Source organism: Tamandua tetradactyla, chromosome 25, assembly GCF_023851605.1.
Source record: "Tamandua tetradactyla isolate mTamTet1 chromosome 25, mTamTet1.pri, whole genome shotgun sequence".
In the NCBI taxonomy this organism is placed as follows: Eukaryota; Metazoa; Chordata; class Mammalia; order Pilosa; family Myrmecophagidae; genus Tamandua; species Tamandua tetradactyla.
Genome location: NC_135351.1, coordinates 14,647,447 through 14,667,166, shown reverse-complemented (window position 1 = coordinate 14,667,166; position 19,720 = coordinate 14,647,447). Strand labels below are relative to the sequence as shown.

The 19,720-nt window shown below is 33.1% G+C and overlaps 1 protein-coding gene across 1 annotated transcript in view; it reads right to left on the bottom strand.

Moving 5' to 3' along the window:
• Positions 1 to 3,729: 3,729 nt before the first annotated feature.
• The window catches only part of TMEM170B (transmembrane protein 170B), a 37,181-nt gene continuing 21,190 nt past the window's right edge, over positions 3,730 to 19,720 (bottom strand). Inside the window, exon 3 of the mRNA XM_077143638.1 lies at positions 3,730 to 11,565. Within this exon, the coding sequence (XP_076999753.1) occupies positions 11,435 to 11,565 (131 nt within the window). The 3' untranslated portion in view covers positions 3,730 to 11,434. The remainder of the gene's footprint in view (positions 11,566 to 19,720) is intronic.

The following is a 19,720-nucleotide window of genomic DNA, read 5'->3' as shown; positions in this document are numbered from 1 at the left end:
CGATCTTGGGAAACCTTAATTAAACATGGTGGTACACCTATTAATATGGCCATTCTATTCCCCACTGGGCCACAGCACCGATTACTGAAGTTTGTCAAATGTCAGGTTATTGCCAATATTTTAACTTATCAGTGAGATCTCATGTGAGTGTATTTGAGCCTTTCTGAATCCTCTCTAGAAAGCCCGAAGCCAAAGCACGGTGGCTTAGGAGAATGAGTGGGTCATGTGTGACCTGGGAAGTGATCAGTTTCCAAGTTTCTTTGAGGGCCCTGAGGATTTCCCGAATGACAGACAACTAGGCTGCTGTGGCCATTTCAAGTCTGCTGTTAGTGTTGGCACGTGCCCAAACGGCTCTTCAGTTCTCAGTAAAGGCCTTTGTTTAACCAAGTAAATGGCTTTGATTAAAAAAAGCTTTTGACCTTCCCCCCAAATAAAAACGATTGTGAGAATTGAGATTATAGCTATGAAAATGGTCTGAGAGTAAAAGCTGACTATCAACATTATTACAATCACGATCCTATCAATAATATAGCCTTTATGTTTTTGCTACAGATACTTGTAGGACAAACAGAAGTTATGGTTTAGAATTGAAATTTTCATTTCCTCTCATTCACTTTGCAGAACGTCCCCAACTTAAACAAGCATCAAATAAAAAATCTGGAGGTGGAATAAAGCATAGAAGTACAATGGACATGGTAAGTTTCAAGTTCACAATGCCAGTGGTACTGGTCTAAGAAAGTCTAAGGATAACAGATTTGTACAGATGGTGTCCCATTCAGAGTTTCAACTTAATTTCTCTCCATGTTTACTGGAGAAGAAATTGGTATAGAGAGATTAGATCTAATGAGAGGTCTCACATGCACAAGGGGTCAGAACTGGGAGAAGACCCAGGACTGATACCTCTCCCACTAAGTCAGCATGCACAAGGCTTTTGAAAATCTGAAATCTTTGAAATGTTGTAGTTCCCTCAACCTTGCATTGTCTCCCACCCCTGTACCTTCTCCTGTTTTCCATCTCTAAGGAAACATGTGTGTTGCATATCACACCTTGAAGTGATTCACCCATACCAATTCCCACCGAAATTAAGAAAAGAGACAAGAGAGGTGTCGTCTTGATGAAATTTCTTTGGCCCTCCTCTTTTCATCTCAGGTTCAGTTCTGAATTCTTTCTAAGACCTTGAGGGCAGGAGCGAGTATTTATCTCCATGCCTGCTGTAGACCTCACTATGTAATGAGACTTGAGTTTTTAAATCAGAAACTCTAGAGCTCAAAGACTCCTCTGATTGGAACTACTGGTTTCTCTCTGTGAAACAATGAACAGTAAATAAAGGTAGAGAAGTGCAACTGCAAGAGGTTCTGAGGTGGTTGATGACTATGTGCCCAGTTGACAGGAGAGTCACGACTATCCTTCAGGGAGACTTAATTTATGTTGGCTGCTTTGGCTTCCTCATCTTGCATGTATTTCGTTTAAAGAATGTGAGGAATTTGCTAGCTGAGCAAGTTTATTCATTCTGTTTTCTAACCAGGCTCTTTTCCACGGAGGTATGTAACTGAAAAATTCCCTCAGCAGGCTTTGATGCAAAATCAGCACATAGTTCAATGGGAGTTTAAACCTGAAACAAATTCTCTCTAAAAATGCTCTACGTTCTGTACAAAGAGTCTGGCTCGGAATTTGAAATAGTGGCATCTGACCTTTCTATCAAAGCTTGTAGCAAAATCTAGAACCCCATCTTTCCTCTATGTGTATACAATGTGAGAGGAAGAGGCCAATGGGATAAAGCAGAGCACTGGCTGAAAAACCAGTCCATTCAACAGGAGATAGAATCCCCATTTTACTGATAAGAATACTGAGGATCACAGAAGTTAACAACTTGACCAAGTTCAAATATTAAATGGCAGAACAGGAATTTAAAAACAAGTCTCATGGTACAAAAAGGCTGGTTGTGTTACGTCGGCACACTCCCTTTTATCCCAGCAAGTTGACCAATTATGTAACTAACTGTCACAGAGTATTGACTATAAATTAGAAAAAAAAAAACGTTATGTACATAGACAACTACTTTAAGAGCTGGAATGACTGATTTTAGAAAAATATATAAATCAAGGTCCAGAATAGTGATTTACCAAAATCATACACCTGATAGATGTGGTTCTGATTTGCAAAAAGCCCCTGAACACTGTTACCTTAATAACAGTTAGAAAGTTAAATTTGCTAGTGATGATAGAGAGACCCTTGATTTTTTTTCATGTATTTAAATTAATTTCCGTTTCCTATGGAAATGAGTCTGAAAGTACGTACTGAGTGAGTCTAGCTTCACAGTAAAAACGAATAGCCAAGCCAAAAGCAAGGGGGAAAAATAAAATAGAAGAACCACTGCCCCATCTAGTGATGAAACTCTCGCTTTGCAGGAAAACCACCTGATGTAATTCCATCTTGCAAATCAGTCCCTGGAACTCAGAGCCTGAGCAATTTTCATACTGGCCAGAATAAAAATATGCAATGACAATGAATAGAAAATAAGAGCACATAGGAGCAGTGTCATGGCATGGGTACTTCTGTTGACAATTCCAATTTCTACTCCTCAAAAATATGCCATAGGGTCTGTTTACTTTTCTCCTTGTACCCTAAAATTTTAGGTACTATTTATGAATCAATGAGGTTTCAACTACAATATACAGATGACATAAAGATTTAGTCAATGAAACTGAGGTGTTCTTTCTTCAAGTCTGTAGGACTCATTTTAGATCATAAAGGCTCAGCATAAGACCTAAATAGCTTTCTTCTAGGTTACCTCTTTGCTCTTGTAGGTAGCAATGAATATGAAATTCAACGCTTTCTTTCAGTACTCAGCAAATATCAAAATACCCAAAGATAATTTACCTAATACATAAACAGTACAAAAATACTGCATCAAGAACCAAAGATAATAGAATCAAATTAGAAAACCTCTTTGAAATCTGAAGATTTATATTTTGCTCAAGAACTTTTAAAGATTTATGGTCCGAGGAAATGCATTAATTTTACAATTCTTATTGTTGAATGAAAAACTTACCTAAACAAAGAAAATAGTTTTCAATTTAGTAATCACTTAAAATAAATGTAATTGTGAAAAAAAGAGCTTAATTCCATAATGCTTCCACCAATCTTTAAAATTAAGCCATCTTTATTTCAGCAGTTTATAACGTTTATAGCGACTGACTTGTTCAGTCCCAACCTCTTCTCAGGTAGGGTAGATAGCTGTACCTAGTTGGACACCTAGTACCATCCCTCAGAGATCACGAATAAAAATTCAAAATATACTTAAATTTGACAATATATCTCCTGAGTTTACAAATTTTCATAACTCTGTAAATGCTTTATCTTGTCTTGTTAGTAATGAGATCTTATCTCATTACATGTAAGAGCTCCCAGAATATTCAGTGGAATACAACAACATAATAGGGGAAACCCCAGGTAATCAAGTGAGGAAAATTGCAGCTCAGCAATCATTAGCTGTACGACCTTAAGAAGATTCTCACCGTCTCTGAACCTCAAATGCTTCATCTGTAACACTGGGATAAAGTGTATAACTTGAGGGATTACCTTAAAAGTTAAATAATAGATATGAGGTGTCTGACACATAAGTATTCAATAAATGAGTCATTTTAATTAAAAGTGATAGTATACCTTAAAAAAAAAAACAAAAAAAAAACAGAAATAAACTGCTTATGTGGCCTGGGACTGGACCTTGGCAAAACCATAAACTAAGTCTTCCTGTTCACCTTTTGAGCACGAGCACCCCCTCCAAAATCCAAATGGAAAACTGGCCCAGAAAAGAACTGACAAAAGGGTAAGAAGACATCTGAGCCTTCACCATGTGAACTGAAGAGATACGTCATTAAGAGTGAAACACCCATAAAGCTTTTAAAGACAGGTTTATTTATATATAAGTGCATGAAATTGAATACAGAAACTTTATTAAAATACTGTATATTACAAATTTTTAATCCAATAAATTCTGTGTAATGACATTTAAGTGCTGGATTCACTTTTAACAGTTCTTTTGTGTGTGTTAGTAAAGAGTTCACCCTGTATATTACAAAGAGGAGAGCAACATACAGACCTCAGAAATGGTCCTGTTACTAGACACTGGATGATATATTAATTGTGCATCTTTTTCTTTAAAGCAATGACTTGGAACCTAGACCTTGTTTTTGCAGACCCAACTTTCTATAATCAAAAATAACTTGCATGTTTATTGCTGCCCTTTGAAGAAAATGAGTGGTGAAAAATAATTTTAAATAAAGATCAACATCTCTGAGGCTAAATGAAGATGCTTACTGTGATTAAAATACTTAAAATTCACTGCAAAATTTCTGTTCTCCAGGAAATTTATGTTATATACACAATGAGATTTGTACATGAATTGGGAAATAAAAAATTGTTTATAAAATTAAAAATCAATAGTATACAATATTTACAGCTTGTTACGTATTATACATAAGCCGTTTTTAAAATAATTCCTCAAAATTAAATCATGTAAACATGCAGTATATACTCATACAGTGTAGTTTATAGTCTTAACAGACCGGGAAAACTATGTTCACATAATGTAGGGTACCTCATCAAATATGCTTCTGTTTGTGTGCATTATCCCTCCAATGTTCATTCTCCTGTCCTTAAGCATCACAGTACATAAAGTATTTCTATAGTAAAAAATAAATCCCTGATGATAAACATATTTCTAAAGGTTACATAACGGGTCTGCCCTTATACTACAATACAAACTCAACTATTACAGTTCATACTATAATCTCCATAATCTAAAAGAAAATCTTAAAATCCCACGTTTCATTTTCTTGTCTACATTTTCCCCATGTCATACTAACTTGAAAAAAAATAGAGAAAAATATCACATCATGAATGTAGTAATGAATGTAGCGTACATCTGTCATAATTGATGGCTAAGTAATTTCTACCATGAGATATGTTTCAATTACACCATTCCTAAACTCTTAATTTCAAGTCCAGGTAACATGTACAGTGCCAACACATCTGTACCAATCCTGAATTTAGGTAAATTCACTTTGCAAAACTATCTTAACTTTCAAGGTACAACAAAGGCATCATTTAGCTTTTAAAAACTGCACTGTGATTTACTAAATGATTCCTCAGTGGTCTGAGAGTTAACACAATTTGAAAGTGATCTTTAAATACCTATCAGGTAGATTATAGTTTTACTATTAAATAAAGACATTTTAACTTTAAGTTGATCCCCTCGCTCCAGATTGACCAGAGTCAGGGGCTAATACTTACGGTAAAATCATACGAATCTTATCAAGTTATATGACTTAAATGAAAAATCCTGTGGAATTTCCTGTTTGTTCATCCAGATGTATAGCAGAGTTCATGACTGAATATGTATCCATGTGTGTTTTCTGTGTGGGTATTACGGAGAAGACCAGAATTTTAAAAACTTCCACCATTGTAAATGCATCCAATATCAACTTTAACAATTAGACTATAAGTACAATTAGAATTTAAAGTAAATAATTTTTATTACTATTCGAAGAAATGTCTTTATTTGGCTTTCTATTGAGAAAACTTTAAAAAGGTTCCTTTCCAAAGAGACTTAATGATGATGTGCAAATTCTTTCAATTAAAACCAAAGGGAGAAAAAAAAAAAACCAAAGAAAACAGTAGCACTCTCAAATTAACATTCATTTAAACAGGGCTCTAAAAAAGTGATACTTTTTAGAAACTACTAATAAATAATATATTTAGAAGAAAAGGTTTACAGTTGTGGGATTCAGGTGATTATGCATTACAGTTTGTCCTACATATTTACGTAACGTTGCTCTCTAGTTTCAGTGAACATACCTAAACACATTCTTGAAAAGAGGACAGTACTGTTGTGGCTGAGGGTAGATGTAAAAGGCTGCAGTACATAATCTAAATAAGATGTAAGAGGTTCATGCTCTTTTGACCTGCCCACAGCATTTATTTTTCAATGAGATTACAGCTGCCTGCATAATCTTGGATGTTAACAATATACTCTTCTACATCAACACTTCTGATTCTATCCACAAACCACACATCTATTTAAATTATAAAAATATAAAATAGTGAAATTTGTGTGGAAAGGGGTGGAAGATTTTCAAGAAGCTGCTAAATTAGTTCTCAAAATCAATAAAGGGTTATTGTGTAATTTCAACATATGCAATGAATGAATGTAAAAATGTGAAGCTGGGTCCTCTAAGCTCAGGAGAAGAAATAATTGCAGTTCATAGTTCGGCACATTCAGAAATTTGAATGTTTCCACTAATTTAGTAATATATTAACTAGTACATCTCCATATCTTCTGAAGATATTCCATATATTAAGGATGACTTCCCTAGAAACAAATTCACAGATGTATTTTTAGACAGCTGATTCAGTAACACTTGGCAGTCAGCCTCTTCAACAACACTTAATTGCCTACACAGACCACAGATCCTTATGTGAGAAGAGCAAAATTGACCACCAAGAGAAAGATGTACTAAGATTTCACAGCAAGAAAAATATGACTTCAAAATGCTTTGTGGTAAGTTACATCTCACAAAGAAACATCATCTTGATTACCTCTGCTATAAAATGGTACAAAATGTTTGAAAATTTTTATTATATTTAATCAAACAATGTCCTTTTTATCCTGGTGAGTCTCCTTCCAAGATGCTATTTAAAAGGGTGGGAAGTTAAGAGAGATTATGACCATTTGATTTCTGGTCACTTTTAACCATTGAGGTCCTTACCCCAATTATTAAAGGGATAGTAATTCACCCAGTTACCCAGCAAGTGATGCCAAACGTCTCTGCAATCTATACCTACTAGAATTCCTTCAGTATTGTTTCCCCTTCTTCCCATCTTAAAAATAAAATACAGACTGTTTGAAGAGATTTTGATTGAGAATGAGAGAGAGAAAAAAGTGAAGCTGTTTGAGAATATTTCAGCAAGTACTCTTACCATCTCTTATTACCTCCTGAATTCTAAAATGGACATACATTTAAAATATAGTATTTCCTTTCAGGTTAAAAAAAATAGGGCTTAAGTACTGCTGGGTCCATGGAAGGAAGGGCTTGGGAGACAATGAAGACCCAGTCCTACTTTCTAACAAGATTGAGACTACACTGCAGAGCCAAAGCATAGGAGTGGCAGAAAAGAGATGGAGATATGGAGGAGAGAAGGGCTATATCTTACTCTTCCATCACTAAATAATCACAATAAATTGTAGATAGGAGAAATTCAATGAACATTGGCTACGGGAAGTAAGTAGGATAAGGTAAAGGAGTAAAGGCTGACTAATTACCCTTTTTCTATATTAACCAATGGTAAGCCAAACCCATAATTTAATCCCGTTTGCCCAAGCCATTTCTACTGCCACCAACTCCCAAAAATATTCTTGGATCAATATCTGATTTAGAAAATAGAGAATGGAAAGGAGATGAAGGAAGCAAGATCACTAAAGAGAATTCTTGGTTTCCTTCTCAAAAGATATGTATAGAAAGTGTGCAAAGGAAGAAAATAGAACAGAATCTTATGAAACAGATATTCAATTAGTATTGCAGGAAGTAATTTTTAAAAATTCAAATGACTATTGAGCCTTTACTGTTAAATATATACTGCTTTGCCATTCATAAATAATCCCATATAATCCTCAAAATAACCACCTGCAGCTCAGAGAGGTTAAGTAATTTACTCTAGATCAAAAAGTTTACAATTAGTGACCAAGCCTGGATTCCAATCACCATGTCCCAACAATTTTATCTCAATTTCTGAAATTTTTTTTAGTGGCTGCTCTTGGAAAATCAGACTGAGGGGTGGGAGGGGCAGGACTTGCACTCTCAACTAAAATCAGGACACAAAATATTGTTCCAACCTTTTCAAGATTTAAAATAATCTTACTAGCTCCTGGTGAACTCAAAGGCAGGGTCACATCTTGGTCATCCTTGTATTTACTTAAGAAAATTCTTGGTATACCACTTTGTACACAGAGCCAAAAAAAATGTTTACAAAATTGAATTTGTCGACATACGGAGGCATTAGCATGGTAACCCAACTTTTCTTCATATTAGAGATTCCCTAAAAACCTTTTCCAGTAACATTCTTTGACTTTAAATTACCCCTGTTCCTTACGTCACAAATAAATTATATACAGGCCAGCATATTTCTTTATTTCTCTCAATTAAAGAACAAACAAAACCCTTATACTTTTTTGGGCAATGCTGCAAATAATAAGAAAGCGTACTGGATAAAACTATAACACTGTTTAGTAAGCATTAAGGACCAAAAGAGGAATAGTTAGGCTGCAAACACTGAATACAGACATCATTAAGGTCCTCCCTTATTCCAGGCAACCAACTGGACTGTCCCATGGGGCAGATTATTTGTACCTCCCTCATTTAAAGATATTAAGCACTATTTGCAGCTTATAGAAGAACTGCTGACTAATTAAGATCTATGGTCATCTTTAAACAGTAGGTCAATTAATAATTAGTCTGGGCACACAGAAATCTCTTCTTTGGGGAAGTGATTCATTGTCAACAATATTTTACTAAATATATTTTTTTAAATAAAGGAATTTAAATTGCAGGGCATCTCCCCACCTCCTTCCTCCTTGCTCTTTGTGGCAAAGAAAATTTACTGCTAAACCACATACAAATTTCAAGAAAGAATAACCCAAATATATCAATAATGACTTTGTCATCCCATAAATACAGGCTCCCCAGCACTATTAAACCAAGAAAAATTTCCCCAAATTCAAAAATCTTAAAAATCCTCAAACCTATCTGAAAGATCATTCAACTGAACAAATCAAATTCTCTACTAGAATATGAAAGTGTTCATTGAATAAAAGCTTTCCAATTAGACTGTATTCATATATAGCAACATTATATATAGGTATATAATGATACATATATGCATATATATATAATTAAACGTTTCTTGTCTCCATAGGAAAAAAACACTAACTTTTAAAAAAACCTCAGCATACAAATAGCTATTAAGACAATTTCATAAATTCACACTACTCAATTGCATTTCAGAACATCAAAATGGTGACAGTTGCACAAAATCCCAATGGAATAAATGAAAAGAGCAAAGAATAAAAAAATCTGCCGCCCCCCAAACTTAAAAGTACAAACATAAACAAAAAATTCATAACTTAAAAGCAACTTGGTAATAAGATAACTGTAAGACACTTACAAACTAAATATTAACCATCCAATTATACCTTTATTCTGAGTTAACAGTAGTTTAAACCTCTTTGGTCCTTGCACTTGTACATGTAAGGTGTTTAAGTTATTTTCTGGTCAATGTTAGATTATGAACCATCTGTTCCACACTACCTTACCATGATAACTTTCTTAAATAATAAAATAATTGCATGTTAAACTTTTCATTTTGTAAATCTGAAACAGTTTCAACACGTCCTTGGTAGTTTCTTTGTCTTTCTGTAGAATAGCCACATAAAGGATGACCACAATTCAAATCTATTAGAAAAGGATAAATCAAACTGAATTGGAAAACTTATGCCTAGATTTAATTTGATAAAACATTAGGGATATAAAGAACATGTGAAAATAATTTCAGGCTTGCACAAGATAAAAAGAATAATTTTTAAGGTTTAACTCCAAAGATTCCAAGAATGCATAGTTGCTTATTGTATTGTTTTGTTTTGTTCTTAAACAAATTTCCAAACAACAGTGTGAAGTAAATCCCCAAAACTCATCATCCTGGTAAAAGTACCCACTCATCCACAAATCCACTTTGTTAAGTTGTTGATATACTTTGGTTTTTGATGGAGAAAAAGTGGCATGGGCACAATGAAATTCTTAAATCTGAATGGAACCTAATAAAAACTTACTTTTTACCAAGTCAGGTTATAAAACAATGAGGCTACAGTGCACAGATTATTTTTTATGGATTGTCCTTAACTTCATATTATCTGCAATGATTCTTCCTATGCGTTAACAGATTTATCATTGTACCCGGTACAAAAAAAATTTCATTAGGAGACAAACTCAACCAGGCTCTGCATTTTTCCTGCTTCCTCTATATTCTTACAAACAATTACATATTTCTAAAACCTCTCACACTGTTTCATAACAAGGACCTCTCAATTTCTAATAAATGTCATTATAAAGTCTACCTAGTAAACTTGAATAACAGAAAATAATATATAAAAAATTAAACAACTGAAACAAGTCAAATATACATTCAGTACTATATCGATATGCTGATTGATTTTCAAATTCTGTAATTATTTACTATATCCTCCAACTTCTATTTCACAAAAGTGTGATGCTGTCACATATCCAATGTAAGACAGTTTATTCTCTTCCTATGTAACATGTTATTTATCTATTAATGAGGCTCTTTTGTTTTCACAGCCTAATTTAGGCCACTCTTTAAATATACCTAATACTCCAAAATGAAAGATTGTTCATGTTCTGTCAAAATTCAAGATAAATGCAACAAGTAACATAATTCCACTGAGATACTAATTATAAAGATGTTTTGTCCATGAGATACACGGCACAAACTTTCTTTAGAAGGGTTATAGAATGCAACATGCATTTCAGACCTTTTTTCTTACAAAATTTATAAGAAAATTTTCAAATTATATTTTTATGACACACAATCTACAATCCATGTGTGTGACCCATAAGTTTTTGAATTATATAAATAGAATATTTATGCACGAGGGAAACTATTAAAAGGGTGTTAAGTCAGTGAAAATTATGCACCCTATAGATCTAATTTTAGTACTTAAAACTGTTTAGCTAGTTTCCATTAAGTATTATTTCCACATTAAATAAATTAAATAACAATAACGCCTAAACATAGGAAAGCCCTAAATCCCAGACACACTCAACATTAAAAAACAAATAATTTATCTCATATTGAATGATTCAGTATTCAGAACTCATACGGGATTTAGTTTTACAAAACAAAAATCTTACTATATTACCTGAATTCATGTCAAATATGTTCACAGCACTCATCTACATCTCTACTTGCAAATTGTTACATGATCAATATTTTAAAAAAAGGAAAACGTTTGGCACATATATCAATTCTTCAAAACGTCCCTGTAATTTAACACAACACTGTTAAGAACAATGATTTCAACACCAATGTTAACCTGATTGGCAGCTAAACAAGGTGCTTTTTCTTGTAGCTTCACATAGTGTATCAGATGCACCTTGCCTGGGACAGAGGCACGTAAGGTGCAGTGCAGTAGTGCAATCACTTGAACACCAGAGGGCAATCTTTCCACATAGCTCAAAGCTGTACGTTTTGAGCTGCTCATTTCACATCTTGTACAATTTCATTTCCACTCGTTAACGATGCCATTTGTAGGGATCCTACGCATCTGTATCCTCATGTGAAGTTAAGACATTCCAAAGAAACCTCAAAGCGTAGCGAGAATCCTTGAAAAGGAGATGATTAGTGTCAGCACAGTCTGTCCAGCGCCCCAAACTAGTGCTTCCAACGGGGCCATGTTCTTCCCAGCTACTCTGTAAATGCCCGCAACTGCTGCACCTACATAAGAAACAGGGGAGAGAAAGGAATAACACATAGGCTCACTTGAAAACACATTAAATGGCTGTAACTTAATATCTCTTCATTTTATTAAAGTGGAATAAATCATCACTGGTTCTCATTTTAAAAATTATGAAAGAGTTTCGTATAAATTGGTAAAAGTTTGGCTTTATTATAGCACATCTGAATCAGTTAATTGAAAAACAGATTTTTCTACTTAACTGTAAGACAGATACTGATATACAAGTAGCATGTTTGACATTAAATATGTTCATAATGAATGACTAACTCATTACTGTACCTCTCACTGGGGCATACAATTGGCCAGACGTCATCAGCATTTGTATAAAAAAACAACACAATATATTGACACTTACCCATGATAATACAGAAAAAGACTATACAATTTAATGTACTTTCTAAATTATTAAAGAAAAATTAATATAAAAAGTTACTTTTTCATGTGAGTAAAATGAATTGATATTTAACATCAAGTCAAATATCAGAGTATTTGACAATTCATTTCTCAATCATATATAAAATATTTATTGAACTTTTACATAAAGGTTACAACTATGAAGTTATTTGGAGACTAGTATTACTTGACATCTAATAAAAACAGAAGATAAACTTGACATCTGTTCTATGAAAAAATATTTAGATAACATGCTTTTCCCAGAATGAGAGAATCTCAGAGTCCAAAGAAGACTCAGAACTCATCTGGTTGAAGACTTCATCTTATTAATACAGTATATATAGTAAAAAATAATGTGGTAACTAAATGGCTGATTTTAAAAGTAATTCAGAATCATAAAGGAGGACAGATTTAAATTATAATTTGCCATTTCAGAGGCTGAATTGAGATGATCTTAAAACTATTTCTAAAGATAAAACTGGCTTCATAGAATAGTCAAACAAAAAGAAATAAGGAAAACAGAATTATTCCACGGTACTAAATTGACAATTACTTGACATAATAACCTATTAATAAAAATTAATTTAAAAAAGATTAACTTTTTAATTCACTTAAAAGCTCCCAAATAAAAGTTACTGAATTCCTCTATAAGAGATATAAGTCAATATTAAATAAAACTCCTAGTTTAGATTAGGTACCAATATTTACCTAATCAAGTAATATACTCATTTTCATAATTGGTCATATCCCCAAATGTTAGCATTAGATGGCATTCTTAAAAAATTTTTTTAATTCCTATACCTCCTTTGTTATAAGAAATGATGTTAAAATCACCCTGATACTTTTTTTTCCCAGTTCAGTCTAGATTTCCGTAACTATCTTCAAATTTAAAAACCACAATTTGGCCTTCAACTCTCTGAAGTTAAGTTTTCAGTATCGCTCCAAGAAAGAGAAAATCAAAGCAATTACTAGCTCAGATTGTCTGGGAAATGGCAGTCAAATCTATCAATTCAAACTTCCCATGACACTGAGTGAAGAGCCTGGGGTTTGGGAGCTAGACCCCTGGATTAAAACCCAGGCTATGTTATACCTGCCTCAACTGTAAAATGGTGGATGTGAAGATTAAGAGATTATACCTGTAAAGTGTGGTCAACAGGTTTCGGCTAGTAGTAATAATAGCAGTAAATGATAATTCAATAAATGGTGTTTAGCTATCTTTAAATAAAGGAAAGAAGGGGAAAAAAGTGGTGGGTGACATGGATGTGGAGAAAGCAGAACCTTAGGCACACTGCTTTTTGGAATGTAAAATGGTGCAACTGTTGTGTAAAACAGATGGTGGTTCCTCAAAAGTCAAACAAAGAACTACCATATGACCCAGTAATTCCACTTCTTAGGTACGTACCCCAAAAAACTGAAAGCAGGGACGCAGGCAGATATATGTATAACAGTGTTCACAGAAGCATTACTAACAATAGCCGAAAGGGGTAAGAAACCCAATTACCCATCTGCAGTTGAATGGATAAACAAAATGTGGCACATATACACAATGAATATTATTCAATTATAAAAATGAATGAAGTTCTGACATGTCGAGACATGGGTACCTTGAAGACATTGTGTGGGGTGAAATAAGTCTGACACAAAGAGACATAGATATTGTATGACTGCATGTATATGAAAATTCATAGAAACAGAAAGGAAAGTTCAGGTTATCAGGGGCAGGCGTGGGGTGGGGACTGGGGTAGGGAGCACAGAGTTAATGCATAACAAATACAGGGTCTCTGTTTTAGGTGATGAAAAGGTTTTGGCAATAGATACTACAATGTGAGTATGATTAATTTCACATATTTGTATGCTTGGGAACAGTTGAGATGGGACATTTTATACTGCTTATATGTTTCCACAATATTTTTTAAAAGTGAGAATGACTGAAGAGACAATGACAATTAAATGCAATACATGATCCTGGAGAGAATCTAATAATGGAGGAGAAAAGGTCCCAAAGGATATTGGAGTACTGAAAAAAAATGAAATATAGACTATATGCTTTATACAGATGTTAAATTTCTAGAACTTTATAATTAATGAGAATACTCAAGTGAATATCCTTGTTCTAAGGATATTAATACCTGAAAAAGTATTAAGTGGTAAAGGATCATGATGGATACAACTGATGTTTAGAAAATAGACATAGAGACAGAAATAGAATGAAATAACAAATGTGGCAAGAAGTTAGACGTTGATAAATGTGGGTATCTTGGTAGGAGTCATATTGGAGTTCTCTATATTGTTTTTGTATTATGTCGGCCACTGTCCCGTAAATTTGAAAACTATTTCAAAACAGTTATAAAAAAAGACTGAAAGAAGTTATTTGCAAAGTCCAAAACCAAAAGAAAGACCAGTAACTCTAACATATAAGAAATACCTGCAGTTTACTAAAAGGAAACAAGAACCCAAACGAAAAGCAAGCACAGAATTTGAAAAAGCAATCTGCAGAAAAGGAAACATAAATAGATAAACATAAGAAGAGTTGCTAAAACTGATTAGTATCCAGGGAAATGCAAATTAAACCAACAATGAGATGCCACTTTACACCTTTAGACTGGCTAAAATTAGACAGCTGTATAATGCCAAGTAATGGTGTGGATGCTAGAACATAAAAATCTCACTCCCACATCAATGTAAAATATTTTCATGTCTCACTCTTAAATAGTATGAGGGTTCTCATACATTTGTGGAAATCCTCCAGAAGAAAGAGAGGGGTACAAATAGAAATATAAGAAAAAGGCATCATGGGAAAAAGGATGATGGGAGAAGAAAAGAACTTAAAAGAAATACCCTTATTAATTGATATTCTTAAAGATAAGAGAAGATACTGCATCCACCAAAAAGAACTAGATGGAATGGAAAAGGATCAGAGAACAAGAAAAGGCTTTTAAAAATTAAGTATGATAGTTAAAATTAAATTACTTTCAATGGATGGTAAAAAAGATAAAGCCAAGGAAACATCTTAGAACGCAGAACAAAATAGGAAAAAAGTTCAGTCTTATAAGGTCACTTAAGAAAAACTAACATCTGGGTAATCAGTTTTCCATTAAAAGAGAAAGAGAACAGTAACAATAATTTCAACAAAGTAAAAAAGAGTAATTAATAAAAATAATACTCTTTCTCAATATGACAAAGAGCATTTCTGAAAACCCTACGACTAACATTCTACTTAAGGGTGAACACTTTCCCTCTAAGATCAGAAATAAGACAAGGATGTCTACTTTCACCACTGTTACTCAATAATGTACTAGAAGTTCTTGCTAGAGTAGTTAGGCAAGAAAAAGAAATAACATGAATCCATTTCCTTTCCTTCTGGAAAGGAAGAAGTTAAACTTATCCTATTTACTGATGATATAATCCTATATACAGAAAATCTTAAAAAAAAAATCCACAAGAAAGTTCCTAGAGCTAATAAATGAATTCAGCAAGTGACAGAATACAAGCATAATACCCTCAAATCAGTAGCTTCTATTTATAAGCAATGAACAATTGGAAGCAGAAATCAAGAAAAAAAAATCCACTCCCAACAGCAACTAAAAGAATCAAATATCTAGGAATACATCTAACCAAAGATGTAAATGACTTGTACACCGAAAAGGATAAAACATTGCTAAAAGAAATCAAAGAGATCCTAAATAAATGGAAGGACATTTCATGTTCATGAACTGGAAGACGAAATATCGTTAACATGTCAATCCTAACCAAAGCAATTTGTAGATTTGATGCAATTCCAACTAAAACTCCAGTAACCTTCTTTGTAAAAATTCAATCATCAAAGTCATACAGAAAGGTAAGGGCCCAGAATAGCTAAAGCTTTCTTGAACAGAACAAAGCTGGAGGAATCACATTTCCTGATCTTAAAACTTAAAACAAAGCCACAAGTAATCCAAACAGCATGACACTGGCACAAGGACAGACATATAGATCAATGGAATCAAACTGAGAGCTCAGAAAACCACCGTCCCATTTATGGCCAATTTATTTTATTTTATTTTTTGCATGGGCAAGCAGTTGGAATTGAACTGGGGTCTCCAGCTTGGTAGGCAAAAACTCTGCCTTCTGAGCCACCATGGTCCATCCGATTTTTTTTATTATTATTTTAAATATTCTTACTGACAAATAGTCACACACATGCAGTCCATATATGGTGTACAATCAGTAGGTCATAATAACATCACTTAGCTGTGTATTCATCACCATGATCATTTAGAGCATTTGCATCACTACAGAAAAATAAATAAAAAGAAAAATTTATATATCCCATACCCTTAACCCTCCCTTCTCACTGACCACTAGTATTTCCATCTACCCATTTATTTTACCCCATACCCCTCCTATTATATATCTGTTTATTTAGCCATATTTATTTACTCATCTGTCCACACCCTGGATAAAAGAAGCCTCAGACACAAGGTTTTCACAATCACATGGTTCACACTGTAAAAGTTACATCTTTATACAATTGTCTTCAAGAATCACTCACTCCATGGGAGAAAATATTTGGAAACCACATATGCAATAAACGTTTAATATCCACAACATATAAAGGTCTCCTTTAATTTAACAACAAAAAAGACAAATACCCAATTTAAAAAATGGCAAAAGACTTAAATAGACATCTCTCCATAGAAGATATATAAATGGCCAGAAAGCACATGAAAAGATGCTCAACATCATTAGCCATCAGGGAACTGCAAATAAAAACCATGAGATACCATTTCACACCGATTAGAATGGCTGCTATTAAAAAAATGGAAAATAAGCGTTGGAGAAGATGTGAAGAAAAAGGAACATTCATTCACTGCTGATGGCAATGTTAAATGATGCAGCTGCTGTGAAACAGTTTGGCGGTTCTTCAAAAAGCTAAATACAAAACTACCGTATGTGTAAATTCTAAGCATAGAACTACCCAGCAATTCCACTATTAGGTATATACCCAAAAGAACTGAAAGCAGGGACTCAAACAGATATTTGCACACCAATTTTCATAGCAGCAGTATCACAACTACTAAAAGATGGAAACAACCCAAGTATCCATCAACTGATGAATGGATAAACAAAATGTGGTAATCCATACAATGGAATATTATTTAGCCATAAGAAGGAATGACATCCTGATAACAAACAACATGGATATCATGTTGAGTGAAATAAACCAGACACAAAAGGACAAATATTGTATGATCTTAATGACATTAAACAATTAAAATAAGCAAACAGAGTCAGGATCTAGAATATATGTTGTCAGGGGACAGGATGGTAATAGGGAATGGGAAGTTAAGGCTTAAAATGTACAGGGTTTGTTTTGGGAATGATGGAAATGTGCTGGTAATAGATGACAGTGACGGTAGCAAAACTTTGTGACTACAAATGATAGCACTGAAATATACATTAGAATATGAATAAAAGGGGAAATGTTAGATTGCATATATATGCTAACACAATAAATTGTTTTTAAGAATCCATGGAACTATACTATACAAACATGGAATTCTATGTTAAACTATGGACTTTAAAGTACAATTATAAAAATGTGCTGTCATCAATTTCAATAAATGTTCCAAACAAATGCGAGGTGTTAGTGGTGGAGTGGTGTATAGGAATCTTGTATTTTATGCACGATTATTCCGGAAAGCCACAGTTTCTCTAATAAAGAAAAAATAATAATAATACAAGTCCTTTTAAGCATTCATACAACATTTTATGCACTAGCTCATAAAAGCAAATCTCAACAAATTTCAAAGTGCTAGAATCATACATATTATTTTCTTTGATTAGTAGCAAAATAGAATAAAAATCAATAGCAAAGGTTTACTTAGGGGAATAAACATGCATTTGGAAATAAAAAAACATTCATAACACCTCACAAGTCAAAGAAGATAGCATGATGTAAGTTAAAACTATTTTAGAATTGAGAGATAACAAAAACATGTAATAAAGCTTGTGAAATACAGCTCAAGAAACACTCAAGAGGAAAATTTTGACTTTATGTGATTATTTCATAACAGAAGAAATAAAAACGTAATAAATTCCATGGGGAAAAAAGGTATACAAGTAAGAAAACACTTAATATATTACTTATCTGTGATAAATATTTACATATTCATTGTAATGTACATAACATTTAACTAAAACAAATGATATAATAACCTATTTTAGGAAAGCTGGAAGAAGGGAAAAGGGTGTGTGATATAAAAGTAAATTCTTGGCCACATTAACAAGACACATATAATGTCTAAAATTGATACACTAAGAAATAGTGCAAGCACAGCATTTAGAAATATGGAGATAAATATCAAAAGAAATAGCTAGAACTATTTATAGTGGTTGTCTCTAATGAGGAAGATTAGGCTGACGGAAGGAATAAAACAAAAACTGCTATTTTTCATTCTAAGTTTTTGAGTTTTATATTTTTAAATTATACTTATGCATCACACTGTGGGGGAAAAACACATTTTAAAAATTTGATGGAACTACTCACAGCCAAGAGTGTAAGGAGGTATGATGACTAAATATTATGTGGTATCCTAGATGGTATATTAGAACAGAAAATGGACATTACGTAAAAATTAAGGAAAAAGTATGACTTTAGTTAATAAAAATGTATCAACACTGACTCAAAAATTGTGACAAAAATACTATACTAATGGAAAATGTTAATAATTTGATAAACGGCTGTGGGGTGTTTGAAAACTCTCTGTACTACTTTCACACTTTTTCTGTAAATCTAAAACTATTTTAAAATAAACAGTTGATTAAAAATTTTTTTTCCACAGAATCCATAAGAGAGCTGCTAAACTGGCTGATATTAGGTTCAGAATATCAGATAAGGAAATACATATGACATAAAATATACTTTCAGGTTCATAGAGGATCAGGAATGTAATTTCTTTTCAGAGACAAAAGCTCTCATGTTAATGAATTAAAAAAAATTTCCTGGAGATCAGTGATCATAATTTTCTCTATAACTCACTTTCTCCCAATTGTGATATTAACTATCATACTAACTAAAATGAAAAATCATTCTATTATGGAGATAAAATTGATTTGTATCTATATTTAGTCAATTTCATATTGAATAGAGATATTCAACAGCCATTTGCAGAACTGAATGTACAGCTATAAATATTAAGGTACTCACAACTTGCATCAAGAAAATAAATATATTAAATGTTCACATGGCTAGTTTTCTTAGTGCAACTGTTTGCAGGTCAGTTAGAAGAAATTAAAATGTTACTGCTAACCTGGGTACAGATTTTTACTTATAATTGTGTCAGATTAATATTTTTAAGAATTTTAAGATATAAACATTGCAATTTCTAAACTCACTGACTTATTTAATCTTGACATTATTGAAATAGGTTATGTATACACACATATCATTGGAGATAAATGCAAGTAGAACTATATTTCTCATGTTCTCTTTAAAGTTTTATAATAATTTATGCCAATAAATACATATATACACTCTACTTACAACTCTTAAATAAGTTGTTCCTTCTTCCTTTCATAATTACATGTGACCCACATAAAAAACACTGGCAGTCTCCTTCATGTCTCTGTGACACTAATTTGGATTTTTCTTTTTTTTTCCTTTGCATATGTCTTACTTCTACCCACAACCTTGACTCTAGTTCAGATCCTGGCCTCAAGTTAAGATTACAGATAATGACTCTTAATTCCTTTTCTCCC